Source organism: Dendrobium catenatum, unplaced genomic scaffold (genome assembly GCF_001605985.2).
Source record: "Dendrobium catenatum unplaced genomic scaffold, ASM160598v2 fragScaff_scaffold_80, whole genome shotgun sequence".
Classification (NCBI taxonomy): domain Eukaryota; kingdom Viridiplantae; phylum Streptophyta; class Magnoliopsida; order Asparagales; family Orchidaceae; genus Dendrobium; species Dendrobium catenatum.
The window spans coordinates 888037-902436 of NW_021318542.1; the positions used below are offsets into that span (position 1 = coordinate 888037).

The 14400-nt window shown below is 35.5% G+C and overlaps 2 protein-coding genes across 2 annotated transcripts; both read right to left on the minus strand.

The window, feature by feature from the left end:
• Positions 1–1621: 1621 nt before the first annotated feature.
• Positions 1622–6417, minus strand: LOC110104438 (lysine histidine transporter 2). Its single transcript, XM_020833549.2, has 7 exons — positions 5999–6417; positions 4344–4736; positions 3872–4265; positions 2945–3050; positions 2752–2843; positions 2592–2660; positions 1622–2068 (listed from the first exon to the last, which is right to left on the minus strand). Exons 1-7 carry the CDS (start codon positions 6169–6171, stop codon positions 1970–1972), a joined length of 1326 nt encoding a protein of 441 aa, XP_020689208.1. The 5' UTR covers positions 6172–6417; the 3' UTR covers positions 1622–1969.
• A 3615-nt stretch (positions 6418–10032) lies between these two features.
• On the minus strand, positions 10033–14190 carry LOC110104479 (serine/threonine-protein phosphatase 6 regulatory ankyrin repeat subunit B-like). Its single transcript, XM_020833620.2, has 2 exons — positions 12516–14190; positions 10033–11591 (listed from the first exon to the last, which is right to left on the minus strand). Exons 1-2 carry the CDS (start codon positions 13230–13232, stop codon positions 10296–10298), a joined length of 2013 nt encoding a protein of 670 aa, XP_020689279.1. The 5' UTR covers positions 13233–14190; the 3' UTR covers positions 10033–10295.
• Positions 14191–14400: the final 210 nt, after the last annotated feature.

Genomic DNA, 14400 nt, shown 5'->3' on the forward strand with positions numbered 1-14400 from the left:
TGACTTTTTTTTGGCTACTTTTGCCCCAATTAAACTTGTATAAGATCAACTAAATGAGCTAATTGCTTTGATTATTCCCTAATTTTTTTAATTATATTAGCTATTTTTAAAGGTCTTTTGGACTTGAGTTTAAATAAATTTGATAATGATGAGACCGTCTCGAAGGGCAAATTATTGCATCAGGTCACCGGACGCGGAGAATAGGTTCGAACATCCAATAAAAATTTGCCACGTTACATGCACTTTTGACTTGCGCTTTAGTTGCACTTTACTTGCGCTTTTGACTGCGCTTTGACCTGCGCTTTACCTGCGCTTTTGACGCGCTAAATTTAAAATAATATTTTATTAATATTCGGATCTATCTCCACGTCCGGTGACCGGATGCAATAATTTGCCGTCTCGAAGGGCATGCCATTTTGACTACAAATATGTTGGAATTAGAGTTCTTACAATTTGTATATAATTTTTTTAAAATTTCTAGCATTATAATTTGATTTTTGTAGCAAAATTTTTTTTATAAATATTATATTTGTATTTACAGTTATTCATGGATAAATCATACTAGATTTAATTTTAGACTATTATTTTATGTATTATTTTTATAAATAAAGATTTTTTATTTATAATTTGGAATGAATCAAAATTGTCTTCCTTTCCAAATGTCTGCTCTATCTCTCTCAATTTCTCTTCCCTTCTATAACTTATGCCCTAATGTGTCATTATTTGGCTTTTTTACTTGATTGGTAGATGTAATTGATTAATCAAAGTAGGTGAACTTTAATTTGATAAAAAAGTGGAGAAATTTTGGCTAGGTGAATTTTAAAACCCTTGGATTTTTTTTTTTTTTTTTTTTTTTTTTTTTTTTTTTAAAAAAATTATTTTTTAATTATTTTTTTTTTTTTTTTTGAGATGATTGAAATACATATATGATCAATGCATTTTTATATTACACTAATTCAAAAGCAAAAATTTTTTGGGCAATTTTATAGGCGCGGATCACTTGGGAGGAAAATTTTTCTTCAACCAATGAGCCACATCTCGATCCTCAATTGAAAGCAAATTTAAACATTTAGGCTTCGTTTGGGACAGTTTTTTACTGCTTCTTAAAGTAATTTTTTATACAAAAATTAAATTTTTTGTACTATAAACCTGCTTTAAGAAGCAGCAAAACAACCGTCCCAAATGAAGCCTACGACTTTCTTAATACCTCTTAAAGCAATTTTTAACAAAAAAATTAAAATTTATATACTAAGAAGCTACTTTAAAAAGTAGTTAAAAAGCCGTCACAAACGAAGCCTTGAGCTTCATTTGGGATTGATTTCTTATTGATTTATAAAACAACTTTTTAGCACAAAAGTTTTTAGTTCAATTTTTTTTTTTACTAAAAAACTGATTTAAGAAACAATAAGAACACTATTCTAAATGAAGCCTTAATAATGATCCTCAACAAGTTTATGTCACCTATCCACATCAATTTTAATGCATTCTAACATTTTATATGAGATGGCAAACATGACTATTTTAATTTAGGCCCTCTCTCTAAATAAAATTTCTGACTCCGCCACTGACTACAAGTGCTACAAACAGATAAAAATGCAGAATCTGATCGAAGAACATGCAATACACACAAATAAAAATGAATTAAATTGTAGCAGGAAATCACATACACATAACACAGCCATACTTGCAGCAGGAATAAAGATAAAATTTATACCAACATACATTTGCTTCAGTGAGTCTGTACGACCCTATCATTATCATGGTATAAAAAAATGGTCTTAGGAGCACAAATACTTGAGAAAACATAATTAGGTTATCCACCTTAAGTAGCAACGAAATCTTTTTTTCCTACACAATGAAGATTAAGAGACAACTTCATATAGCATATTAGTAGTTATAGACATGCTGGGTAGGCAAGCACGAGGCCCTTAAGAGAAAGAACCTTGCTATCATTTCCATTAAGTGAAGTTCATGAGAAGAACTTGTAGCTCTTGGCACTGAGGATGATTGACCTGAGCCCTCCAATTGGTGCAAGAATCATCAGCATTGTTCCCAGAATGATGCAGATCTGTGCACATTCACAATAAATGACATCAGATGCTCAGTAGAACTAGGGGTGTAAACGAGACTAGTCGAATCGAGTTAGGCCCTTATCGAGCTTGGCTCGTTACTTAGAAAGCGAGCTCGTCTCACTGTAAACGAGCTCGAGCCGGCTCGCAAGCCATGGGCGAGAATTTTTAAATTTAGGCTGGATTTTTAAAACTTAAGCAGGATTTTTAAAACTTAGTCAAAATTTAGAAAAAAAAATATGAAACATTTAAATAAAACTTAGGTGGTTTTTATTAAATTTTTTTAATATTTAAATTTAATAAATAAAATAAACTATTTTAAAAATATTAATATTTATTCGAGCTAGCTCGTGAGCTCACGAGCGCGAACTCGAGCTCGAGCTCGATAAGCTCGGCTGGTGAGCCCATAAACGAGTTGAGCTCAAGCCGGCTCGGCTCACTTACACACCTAATTAGAACATAGATCAATGTGTGTGAACATTCAGACATGAGATGAGGGAGGGGGAGAGAGAGAGAACTCACCCAGTTGATGGACCAGGACAAGCCAAACCTTTTAGGCTTTTTGATAGCAAGCCACATGATGCAAGGGAGCTGCAAGAATTCAGGCATTTGTAAATGTTAATTTGTATCATTATACAGTTGAGTTCTACAAACTTTAAAAGAAAAGTGGAACCAGACTTACAAAATATGTGGTTGGGGCAAATACAAATCCTCCAAAGAAACCAAGCAAGCCACCAAAGAAAGGGATGCAGATTGCAACAATCATTGTAAAGGCTGAATAAATTAATGGAATGTTAATAAGTATAACAGAACTTGATGCATCAATGGATGCATAGGTTTAGATTAGAATTTTGGTTGAAGATGTTATGCATTACCAACATATAGACTCCTTGCAATCAAGCGGAGGGCTATGCCCGGTGGGAGATCGAGTTTCTTTACCAAAACCGTCTCGATCATATCGAATACAGGCATGGCATAAATCTGAATTGCATGATAGAAGGAAATGAGTAAATCTGATAAATTTCAACAACAAGAAAGCTATTTTACTCCCAAACAAAACCACAATTAAAATTAGGTCACATTAACTTTCATGTGTGGCCAAATTTAAATGATATTGTTACAAGACAATGCGCTATTTAATGACATTTATGAAATTTTCCTCATTGGGCCGAAGATATTATGTTTGAGTGAAATAACTCTTTTTTGGAGACATTTAGGCCAATTAAGACAGACTCACACACACATCGCATACACAAAACACAAATTTATGACCTCTTAGTTGATAGCCTAAGCTCCCAAACAACATACCAAAGTGAGCTATATTGAGTGAAATAACTTATAGAAGAGTAATAGAAATAGTAGCTGACAAAATCTTAGCTAATAACTTTATACTTGAATGAGAAGTCTTATATCAAACTCTTATAAGTCAAAGAATTTGTATTTGATAAACCCTTACCTTATATCTGGCTCAAAGTTTGTACATTTGACTTAAAATCTTATATTACAATAATATATCGTATACCCGTTAAAACATTATTTATAAGGGAAATTTAGGATTTAGGGTGTCATAAAGTGATATGTTAGATATGTAAATAGGATATTAGAAAGTGGTATGTATGTAAATTTCACTATTTATAAATCCAAAACCTCATATATATAACATCTTGTATCTATCTGAAACTCTGCTTAGTGTTACTCTTTTAAGAACATAGGGTAGAATTTTAATTAAGATAAAGATGAGGGTCTTATTATTATTAACAACTGATGCTAAAAGAGAACAAATGAAACAATGGAAAACTAACCTGATAGCTCCCAATAACATGGATCACAACGAACATATTAGCTGCAGCAATCAGCCACTTGGGCTTTTCAAGGGTGATAAGAATATTATCATCAACATTATTTCCAAAAACATAATACCCAACAAAAGCGACTGGTAAGTAGCAGATTGCAACTATAATGTATGCAACAATGACTCCCTTCCACATAGGCTTCTTGGATGGCTTATCAGGCGAGGAAGGGATTGTTGCTTGGATCTCTAGAACAACATTGTGGCCTGCATAGGCAAAAGCAACATCTCCTAGAGCATTAAAGAAATTGAAAACGTTATCAGCGTTGTTCTTTCCAGTTAAGTCATAGTGCACTTCTGGCTGCTTCCCTTTCGCTCCAGATGCAGCCCAAGCAATGGTCGAATAGCTGATCACAGTTCTCATGAATCAGTAGAAGTTATTATATGAGAGATAATAATCGGAGACCATGAAAAAGATGCATAACCTGAGAGACATGACAGCAGCAGCCAAGGAAACGCCAGAGATTGAGTTGAAGTTGGGGAGCTGGGCAAGAACAAAGTGAATAGAAGCAAAGATCATGATAAAGTAAGACAGTCTAATGTTACTGCAGTCTGGGCAAACAAGGTCATGGAACTTCTTGAGAGATTTGCCCCCTGTGACCATGTACACAATGTCGACCCCAACTTCGACTATAAGCTGTTGGGGAACAACAATCCAGAGCCCAAGTTTGTCGCCGAAAGCGTGCTGCCCAAGCTCATGGTAACGGTCAAAACGTTTCCCTGGCGCCCTATCTGGCATTTCGTGCATCTCCACCATTTGCCACAAGGTGTAAAGGGTGATGATCCATGACAGAATCATGACAGTGATTCCAGGACCCCTGAAATATCAACGGTTTTAGTGATTAATGCACAGTTTGTGTTAAGAATTACAGCAGGATTGTAGCAATTCAAATGATGCTGAACAAAAGATTGCTATTTGATCGGTTCAATGCTCGAAACATTTTTCTTGATAATGCATAAATGAACCCATGAAACATTAATGACCAGCCTATATTTCTCTAATGAGAAGCAAACCCTGTTCATGTCAAGGAGGTGAGAATCAAATACATTTAATATTTGAACAGATTGGAATATGAAAGGATCATAACATTGCAGAAAAGCGGAGAATAGGCGCACATATACTCTTAGATTCTTAGGGCATCTTCAACCGAAAATCCCATTTTTCACTTCAAAATGCAGTGAAACTAAAAATGTCGTGATTCATCTCCAATCGAATTCCATTTTGCACGCTTCTGCAAAGATAAACATTTTTCTCATCTTTCACACGTTTTTTCGGTAAATCATCTTGAGAAAAAAAAAATCGCGTAGGTGAACAGTACCCCTCCACCGATTAGCGATTTTTTTATCATTCGAATGGAGCAAACCAGATACGCCTTACAATAGTTTGGAGTTCGGTTGGAGACGCCCTTAGATGAGGGAATTCATAAAACATACTGTCATAAACATGGCAATGGTACCATGAAACAGCAATCCGTAACAGTAATATATTTATTTCAAGCCTCTTTTTTCAAATTTTCATATTCCTTTGCTCAAAATACAATGCAACATAAATATCCCACCCAAAAAACAATGAAATATTAATTTGCAAAAAAAAGGAATATTAAGATGAAGCATGAGATAAAATTGTTGAGCTCCATAAGTAAAATGGAGCGGAAGGCTATAAACTATAAACTTTGGATAAATGCTGACCAATATAATATGTGGCCGAACAAGATTTTTAATGCAACGTTGACTGAAAAAAAATCTAGGCCAACCACGAATTAGATCAGATTTCATTTACGCTATTCCACAAATCTACGGATTACCTCTCTAAACAATAAGGCCACATTGCTTATAGAGGGATCCTCTTTCTTTTGCATTATGATTTATGATTATGAACATCAAAACAAAAGAGATATGCTAAATAAATTTCAGAAACCACAAAACCCTAATAATCAAAACAAAAAACACGCAATCTTTAAAAGAAAAACGCAATCTTAAAAAAACAAAAAACAAAAAATTTCAAGAACATACGCATACCACCACTCCTAAAAAAACATAACCAATAAATCCAAAACAAAAGCTCGAAAGCAACCAGTACCATCCAAGATGCGACATCGCGTAGGGCAAGCTGAGAACACCAGCACCAACCATGGCCGTCACATTGTGGAAAGCCGAGTACCACCATTTAGCATTCCTGGACGAAGTAATCGGAAGCCAGTCATCCAGCACCTTCGCCTTCTGTACCTGCGTCTCCTTATCCTCAAGCTCCATTTCAACCTCGATTGAATCCGATAGCAACGAACTGAACGGGGAAGGAGGAAGGACAATCTTGAATGAACAGTAAACGAAGAAAGCTCGATCGATGAAAAAGAAGAAGAAGAATATCTGCCAATGAGGCGAGGAGTCTCTTTCCTTCTTCTCCTCCACTAACCCATTGCCATCAGGCCTCCGGTCTTGCTTATGTAGCGGTGGAGATTACCATTTTTAGAATCACAGCTCGCAAAAACCTAGACGAGGATACCCATAATAGAATCGGTCTTTTGGTTCTTGGCGAGGATTCTGAATCTTTGGAGGGTCCAGAGAGATGGTAGGGACAAAGATTCCGAAATAGTGACACGTGGCAATGTGGTACCAGCTGGAATTATATTATTAGGAATGATTTTTTTTAAAAGAAATTAGTAATGGCTCTGTTATTTGTGTAAGGAAAGTTGTCAACGGACAAAAATTAAATATTGAATTCTGTAATGGCTTTCTGTTTTTTAAGTTTCTATTTATAGATCGGGTTGGCATAAAAATAGGCAATTTTTTAAAGAGAAACGGATTTTAAAATTAAGAAAAATATATATTTTTTATTTAAAAAGAAATCAATGGCTCAAATATTGTGCGATTGGTTGGGAAAAGTTGGTATTATTAAAAAAAATTTAATTTATAAATTACCAAGGATTCACAATTTTTAATTATATTTTAGATTTTTCAATTTTATTTTTATTACTTATATACTTTGTCTAAAATTTTGGTTATGTGTTAAGTTTACTTAATGTCTAGGTTGGAATTTTTTTTTAATTATATGAATTTTTCTTGAGATAAATAGATAAGTTTTTAAAAACAAAATTAAACTTTTTTTACTATTTTGTTTGAGAATTTAGTTTTTAGCACTACAAGAATCATACATTGATATTGTTAAAAATTATACTAATGAAAAGTATTATATTATGCTTTGTACTTTTGAGCAATGTTGAGCTATTACCTATTTATACATTGTTGCAGAATAGGTTTTGACCGTGATGTGTATTATTGATATGATCGTTTCTTATTATTTCCAAAGGCTATGATTAGGGGCGAAACTGTATAGTGGTAAGGGGAGACAATTGTTATTAAAAAAATCAATGATGTTGTTCATAATAGAATCTAACCTATGAATCCGAAGATTTATGTTCAACCAAAAGTAAGCAATGCTTGAATACATCTCTTGCGGATCTACATTATTCACCATCAAATTTATGAGAAATCTATCTCCCATAACAGTTATCTTCTTCTGTCATTAAAGATACCTATCTATTGAAATGAAGAAATGTATTAAGGTATGATGTATCAAGTTGAGCAGTGGCGGAGCCAGAAATTTTATTCAGGGGGGCCTAAATTAAACACTACAGAAAACTCATCTATTATCGGCGCAATTTTTAGGCGGTTTTTCAATGATAAATTTTTCTACGGTTTTCCTATGACGAATTTTCAAGCGGTTTGTCATCTCATTTGAAATGTTAGAATACATTAAAATAGTTATATTTACCAACTTATTGCTAGAGTCAAAAAGAGCTCTAAGATCAAAATTAATAATGCAAATAACATGTTGAGAGAGACTCAAAAAAAAAAAAAAAACATGGCGAGAGAGGAACGGAAAGAAAAACGAAAGTTGCGCTAGATGTCGCGAGTCACGAGTAGTAAGAGAGGAGCAAAGGGGACAACGAAACATACCGCTTGAGTCGAGAGAAATGAAGCCATTTGGGAGTGGTCTCCGTTTGTGCCTTTGATATGATATTGTAGCTAGAGTAAATTTTTTTATAAAAAAGTTATTGTTAAAATTAGTTAGATAATTATTCTGAACAAAGCCTAAATCATAGTCTTGCATGTTAAATCATAGAATTGTTAGGTCTTATTTTTTATAAAAATAATACTAATTTTCTTATGTAAATTGATCATCCACACTTAAATTTACTTTAAAATGAGTGCAATACATAAAAAATTTAATTAAAATGTATATTACACATATCTCAAAATAAATACAATATTTTTAAGATCCATTTTGATAAAAAATTTGATCAATAAATTATATGACAATTTTTTTATGAATATATTACATGCATTAAAAATCTTGCTGAATAATTATAATTTATACCTCCAACTCTTATTTTTCTCATAAAAAAATTGTTTTAATATCACTTTTAGCCAAGGGGAAAAAAATTTAGGGGGGGCACGTGCCCCCCCTTGCCCCCCCCTCCCTCCGCCCTTGAAGTTGAGTGTCTTTATTGAAATGAAGATTTCGTTTGAGATGACTTTCTTACTACTTCTTAAAGCAGTTTTTTAGTTAAAACTTTAATTTTTATATTAAAAAGTTATTTTAAGAAGCGGAAGAAAGCCGTCCCAACCGAAACCTAAGTCAGATGATTTTTATAAGAAGAATAGTGCTTCTACTCATACTATATATATATATATTGATTGTATTATTATGTATCCTTTCAAAATTTAATTTAGCATCTTCATATTAAATTAATTAGTTATATATAAATATTGATTGTATTGTTATGTTTCTTTTAAAATTTACTCTATGTTATTATTACTTGACCCAAGAAGAATTTGAAAGGAATGTTTGTTTGTATAGAACCAAAGCATTGCTCTTAAGTCTTAACCTAAAATATGCATCAATTATACTAATTCAAAGTAATGAAAAGGTTGCATCAAAATCAAGCAAAATACTTGAGCCACACCAAACATAAAAAAATGGATAAGTTGCACCCAATCAATTAACAAATTATGTAACCAAATTAAATCCTAAAAAAGTAGAAGATCACATTTTTGAGTTTATCTTGTTTCTCAAACCGTATCCCTCAAGATAGCAAAACCGTGAACCGTAAGTCCTTATCCCTCCTCCTCTTATTTGACAACTATAAGGAAGATAACCCCTCAAAAAACACAAAAATAAAAAGAGATTGGCGTTCGTCTGCCACGAAAAATGAAGAAGACATGAAAATGAACATTCAATGCTCTTTCACCTCTCCTGCCTTTGAAAATAAACTCCTTCAACGAAGATGCAAGCTCTTTCGGCCTCTCTGCTTGCATCTGTAAGCTCTTTCATTTCGCTGGCTAGTGTGTTTCTCACGAGGACGAAGTAGACGAAGAAGAGCCAAAAACAGAGGACAAAGACTCGAAAACAAAACATATAATGGAAGAAACACTTCCTTTGGCCTTCCCTGCTAGTGTATCACCCTCCTTCAGCATCGTCTACTCGTGTAAACGAAAATACGTAAGGCCCTAACTCCCTGCTCGGGCAAACAAAATACTGAAATACGATGCGGGCTGCGTGTTTTATTTAACTTAATTTTTTTATTATTTAATAGGATACACATATCCTTTTAATTTAAATATTATTTTAATAGAACACATCTTGCTGTATCGAACATGTATCCGAGCTATAACGGGTTCTTATCCTTATCTAACACGTGTCTGATACATCACACCTTCATAAATGAGAGTATTAGTGCATCACAGCTCTATCCAGGTTACATACTTCTCTTTCTTTTATTTTTAAGTAGAGTCGTTTGTTTAAACTTTGAAAGATTTAAATCATTCTCATGAATACCTTATAATTTTATTGAACCTCAAAGATATACTTAACATGCTCCTCACCTGTTGGTAATATTTTGCAACTTCTGTTTGTCTTGCTCTTTAAATATTTTAACCATAAATGTGAAGCCACAGAGGTGCACATGTTTTGTAGCATTTTTTTCACAAATTAAAATTTATAAACTCTCCCCTTCAAAAAAAATCAGAGCCAATAGTTAACTTATAGCTACCACATTTGAATACATTGGTTGTGAAAAGCTTGAATTTTTAAAGAATAAGAGAAAATTATAATGAAATAAAAATATGGATCTTATAGATAAAAATAGGATAGCTAACAAAGAAAACAAGGTCAACTTGTAGGATTCAAGGGGGTTCAAAGTTAGCAACAGGGAGCTGTAGATCAAATACAAATTCTCACTCAAAAGGACTTTACATTTGCCTATACTTTTCAGCTTTGTAAAAAAAGGAAAAACCTTGCCATGTATCTTTCACAACTTCAGATTTGCTCTTCCTATTTGATCCCAAATTCAAATCATACATTCCTGATTTCTTCATCAACCATCAGGAGGAACACAGCGACCAAGGGTCATTCTGGCTGATGAGTTCTTTATTTCCAGGCCATTTGCCTCAACACAGAAGAATTTATTCATAAACTTCGAATTTATCAAACTTAATTTCTTTGATGAAGCCTTTGTAATGTGACTATAAACAAAGTGATTGAGTGTGGTCTTCATGATCTTCTCATTGTCGACATAAACAACCTTCTGCTTCTCTGACAATGGTGATGAGACCTGAGAGCAGGGAAAGGAGCTCACTGGAGTCTGTGGTTGTGAATAAGGAGCTAGCTGTGGCCTTTCTTGGAAGACTCCATGGATTAAGCTTGCTGCAAATTTCTTCTTTGTGGCTGGGCTAGGCACTGATGTCCTTACCGCAACCGTTCGCTTATTGTTCACGAGAGAGGAGGTCCCGTTGGAGTAAGTTTGTCTGAGGGGTGTAGGTATCTCCTCCCCTTCGCTCCATTTTGTTACAGAGCTCATTGAATCATGACAGTCATCATCAATCTTCTTCACTTTATGAAGCGGCAATCTGAGGAGAATTCTGAGTTTCCTTGCTGCAGCATTAAGAGAGCTTGAAGGTTTCTTCTTGTTTGTATGATCCTCACTCTCACTCTTGCTGATACTGGAGCATGAGCTTAGTAGCCTCCCACTGGCCTCAGCTCCCTCAATTCCTGCGTATAAGAAAATCTCCTCCGAATCTGCGATTCTGAAGGAAGAGCCTGGGCTGTTTCCTGTGCCAGATTGCACTTTCAACAGTGAAGACATCCCTGATTCAATGCTTGGGCCATTCGAATTCAGAATCCCGCCAGCTGAAACAAACTTCTTGATCAGTAAATTCGATGTGGAAGAACCGACTTGTCGGTTGAGCAGGTCGAGCGGAGTCATGCCATTGATATCCTGAACATTAATGTCAATCGAGGGAATGGCCATAAGGAGCACAACAAGGTCAGAGTGCAAAGTACCAATCACTGCAACATGGAGAGCTGTTCTTCCATTGTTGTTCTGTATGTTGATGATGTTCTGAACGTTTACGATGTTGCCGGAAATCAGTTGTTGCACCAGCTTCATTTGGCGGTCAAGGCATCGAAAGCCAGACATTTGAAAGCTTGCTACAACCAAGTGGAAAAAAGTGTCACCATCATTGTTCTTTAAATGAGACAAAGATGTCGATGCAGAAATCAAGGCCTCAACAACTGGTAGATGTCCTCTAAACGCAGCAATATGCAGTGCTGTGTTGCCTCGATTGTCTCTGCTTTCAATGATGTTGAATGTTTCCAGGAGATCTTTAACTACCTGCAAGCAGAAAACATTTGAAACTTTATAACAATAGCTTGAGAATGGATAAAGCCCTGTGATTCTCCCCTATCATACAACCTTGTTGACGTTAATACTTGCATGCATTATTACTATGGCAATTTTCACATCCGCATGCTAGCTATACATTAAAACAGCAAGAAAATGAGGTTCTTCAGTTTTTTCAATTAATATGAATCTAGATAGAAATTTAACGATTCCATTGTTGATTCAATTCATCAGTTCTATTTGACCCAAAGCATTAAAGATGCATAAAGGCCACAGAATAAAAAATCTCAAGAAGATGTCAGGAATAGCGGTTTCAATATTTGACATGACCCGAAATTTTCTGGTTAGGGTCAACCCATTTGTGAAATGGGTTGGGTTTGGATTCAACAAATCGACCCATTTCAAAAATTGAGTCGGATTCGGGTTGATCCGGAAACCCGGGAATGACCCGGAATGACACAGCTAAACCCGTTGATTGTGTCTGCCCACGTTTGTCGCCCATGTCGAGTGCCCGCGCCGCACGCTACCTGGATCGATAGTGTACGATGTTGGTCGTCCCAAGCATCATCCCAAACAAACAGAAGGAATTTCTACAGTATCGTACGGTACGAAATGTTATAAAGGTTGAACAATTCGTTTAAAAGACCTTGCTGGACGAGTCTGAATTACACTAATCGTACTGTACGATACAGGTATTGTACTGTACAAATAGAAAATGGATCTCTTAGTGCCTAAATGTATGAAAAGATAAAAAAGTTCAGACAGATGAATTTTTCTTCCTCTAGAAAAATTTATGTCCAGGCAAATTTTAAGAAGAAACAAATGCACAAAAAGAGGTAATGGCAATGAAATCATAAGCAAAATTCTTTAAAAAATAATAAAAAATACTAATCTGAAGCTTAAGCAATCTCTCACCTCAACTTGCCCTCTTCCTGCTGAAGCATGCAAGATGGTAGCTCCTTGGTTGTCTCTATAATCCAAAACATCCAAACTCTCCATAAGAAGCTCTTTCAATACTTCCAAGTTCCCTCCCTTTGCAGCGGCGAAAACTGCCCTGTTAACTATCTCCCATCTAAAAAATGAAACTTTATCCCTCCCACTCTCTAATGCCTCTTCACTTCCTCCTCCCTCACCATCCAAACACCTAGGAGATATCGCACGATCAAATATAGACTTGAACACCTCAATGTTCTTGCTCCTCGCCGCTGCGTAGAGCATATCGGTGACACCATATTCGCCTTCTCCAAATACTAAAAGTGGGTCTCTCTCAAGTAGCTCTTGGACGAAGCCATTGTCACCAGCTGCAGCTGCAGTGTATAGAAGCCACCCCCCGTATCCTGCTTGAATTAGGCTGTTCTTGTTGTTCTTGGTTTCACATTCAAGTAGGAGGTTGTGGGCAACAATGGATTGGCATTTAGCAGCATGAACAAGGTGGTTGCCATCATCCCATAGAGCCTCAAGCCGCTGGATCCGGCGAAGGGAGGTGAGCTTGATTAGGAGATTCATGTCAAGATGGAGGAGCTCACGAACAAGATCATAGTAGCCGTTGGCTGCTGCCAAGTCTATGGGTGAAGCATACCACCACTTGTCTCCAGTACTCTCCCAATGGAGAGGGAGATACGAAGGAGACATTTAAGATATTGCAACCGAAACAAGTATAAAGAGATAGGAAAGGATAAAATTGCAGGGCGAATAAAGGATTAGAAGGAACTGAATGAAAAACCCATCAAAGAAATTAATAAAGGGGATGGAAAGTTCAGAGCTTTTCTCCTCAGTTAATAGCAAGAAAGCAAAAGGACTAAATTTTATACACTAGATATACAAGGTAAATAAACGACATAACTCGCTGAAGAGAAAACAACAACAACAACAATCTTTCAGTAACGGTTATGTAACTGTTAGAGTTGGAAGAAGGAAGCAAAAGCAAAGAAATCCATGAAATAAATACACTGAAGTATTGCTTAAACAAGTAAAGATGTAGCAGATACAGAAGGGAAAAGAGAGAGAGAGAGAAAGAAAAGGAGTCAACTTGCAGAGAGAAGAATGGATTATAAGAAACGGTAAGAAAAACCTATTCAATAGTACAACAAGAAAAAAAAAAGGATATTGGAAGTTGAGAAATTCCACCGGAGATAATTCAAGATTGCAAATTCAGAACTTTTCACTTGACCTAATCAAATTTATACAACAGACACCAGATATAAAGACCCGATAAGAGCCTCTGGCCACAAAAAAAATAGGGAATTCAACTGAAAAGCAATTATGGATCATTACACTTGAAACAATAGCAAAGCAAGAAACAAATCTGCTGAAGGAATCCACACATGCAGCAGCTCTAAAAGAAAACAAAAACCATAACAGAAAATGGTGAGCCACAAGAGCATTATCTTCGAGAGAGAGAGATATACGTTTCACGAGAACTCCGATGGTTGTGGCTCAAGATGGAAGAGGAGAGCAGGCGCGAGTGGTAAGAAGGAGAGAAGGCTCATGAATAAGACATCTTAAGCTGTAATTGTAGAATGAAACAAAAAGGAAATTTCTTCCAATTTCAGCTTGCAAAAGTCGGGATGATGAAGGGAGCCAAAGAACGTTTTGTTCTTGTTTGTCCGGGGCAAGGGGTTTAATGACGCCAGACTCATTTGATTGTCAATTGGAGGTAGACGGGGGCTATCGCCATTGTTGAAACCGTCGGCGGCAATGAGGAATGGCATAAATTTCTGATTTTAAAAATACCCTCAAAAATTTTTTATTTGAACTTGAAATTGAAATTATGATTTTTAAATTTTTATTATAGTTGTTA

Bases quoted from the DNA above. Each gene is read 5' to 3' on its own strand.
- LOC110104479 (XM_020833620.2), bottom strand. From the start codon at position 13,232: ATGTCTCCTTCGTATCTCCCTCTCCATTGGGAGAGTACTGGAGACAAG. The intron at 11,592-12,515 runs GTGAGAGATTGC...TTCTGCTTGCAG, and splicing joins CAGGAAGAGGGCAAGTTGAG to GTAGTTAAAGATCTCCTGGA.
- LOC110104438 (XM_020833549.2), bottom strand. From the start codon at position 6,171: ATGGAGCTTGAGGATAAGGAGACGCAGGTACAGAAGGCGAAGGTGCTG. The intron at 4,737-5,998 runs GTACTGGTTGCT...TTGATATTTCAG, and splicing joins GCGATGTCGCATCTTGGATG to GGGTCCTGGAATCACTGTCA. The intron at 2,844-2,944 runs GTAATGCATAAC...TAATTTATTCAG, and splicing joins TGCAAGGAGTCTATATGTTG to CCTTTACAATGATTGTTGCA.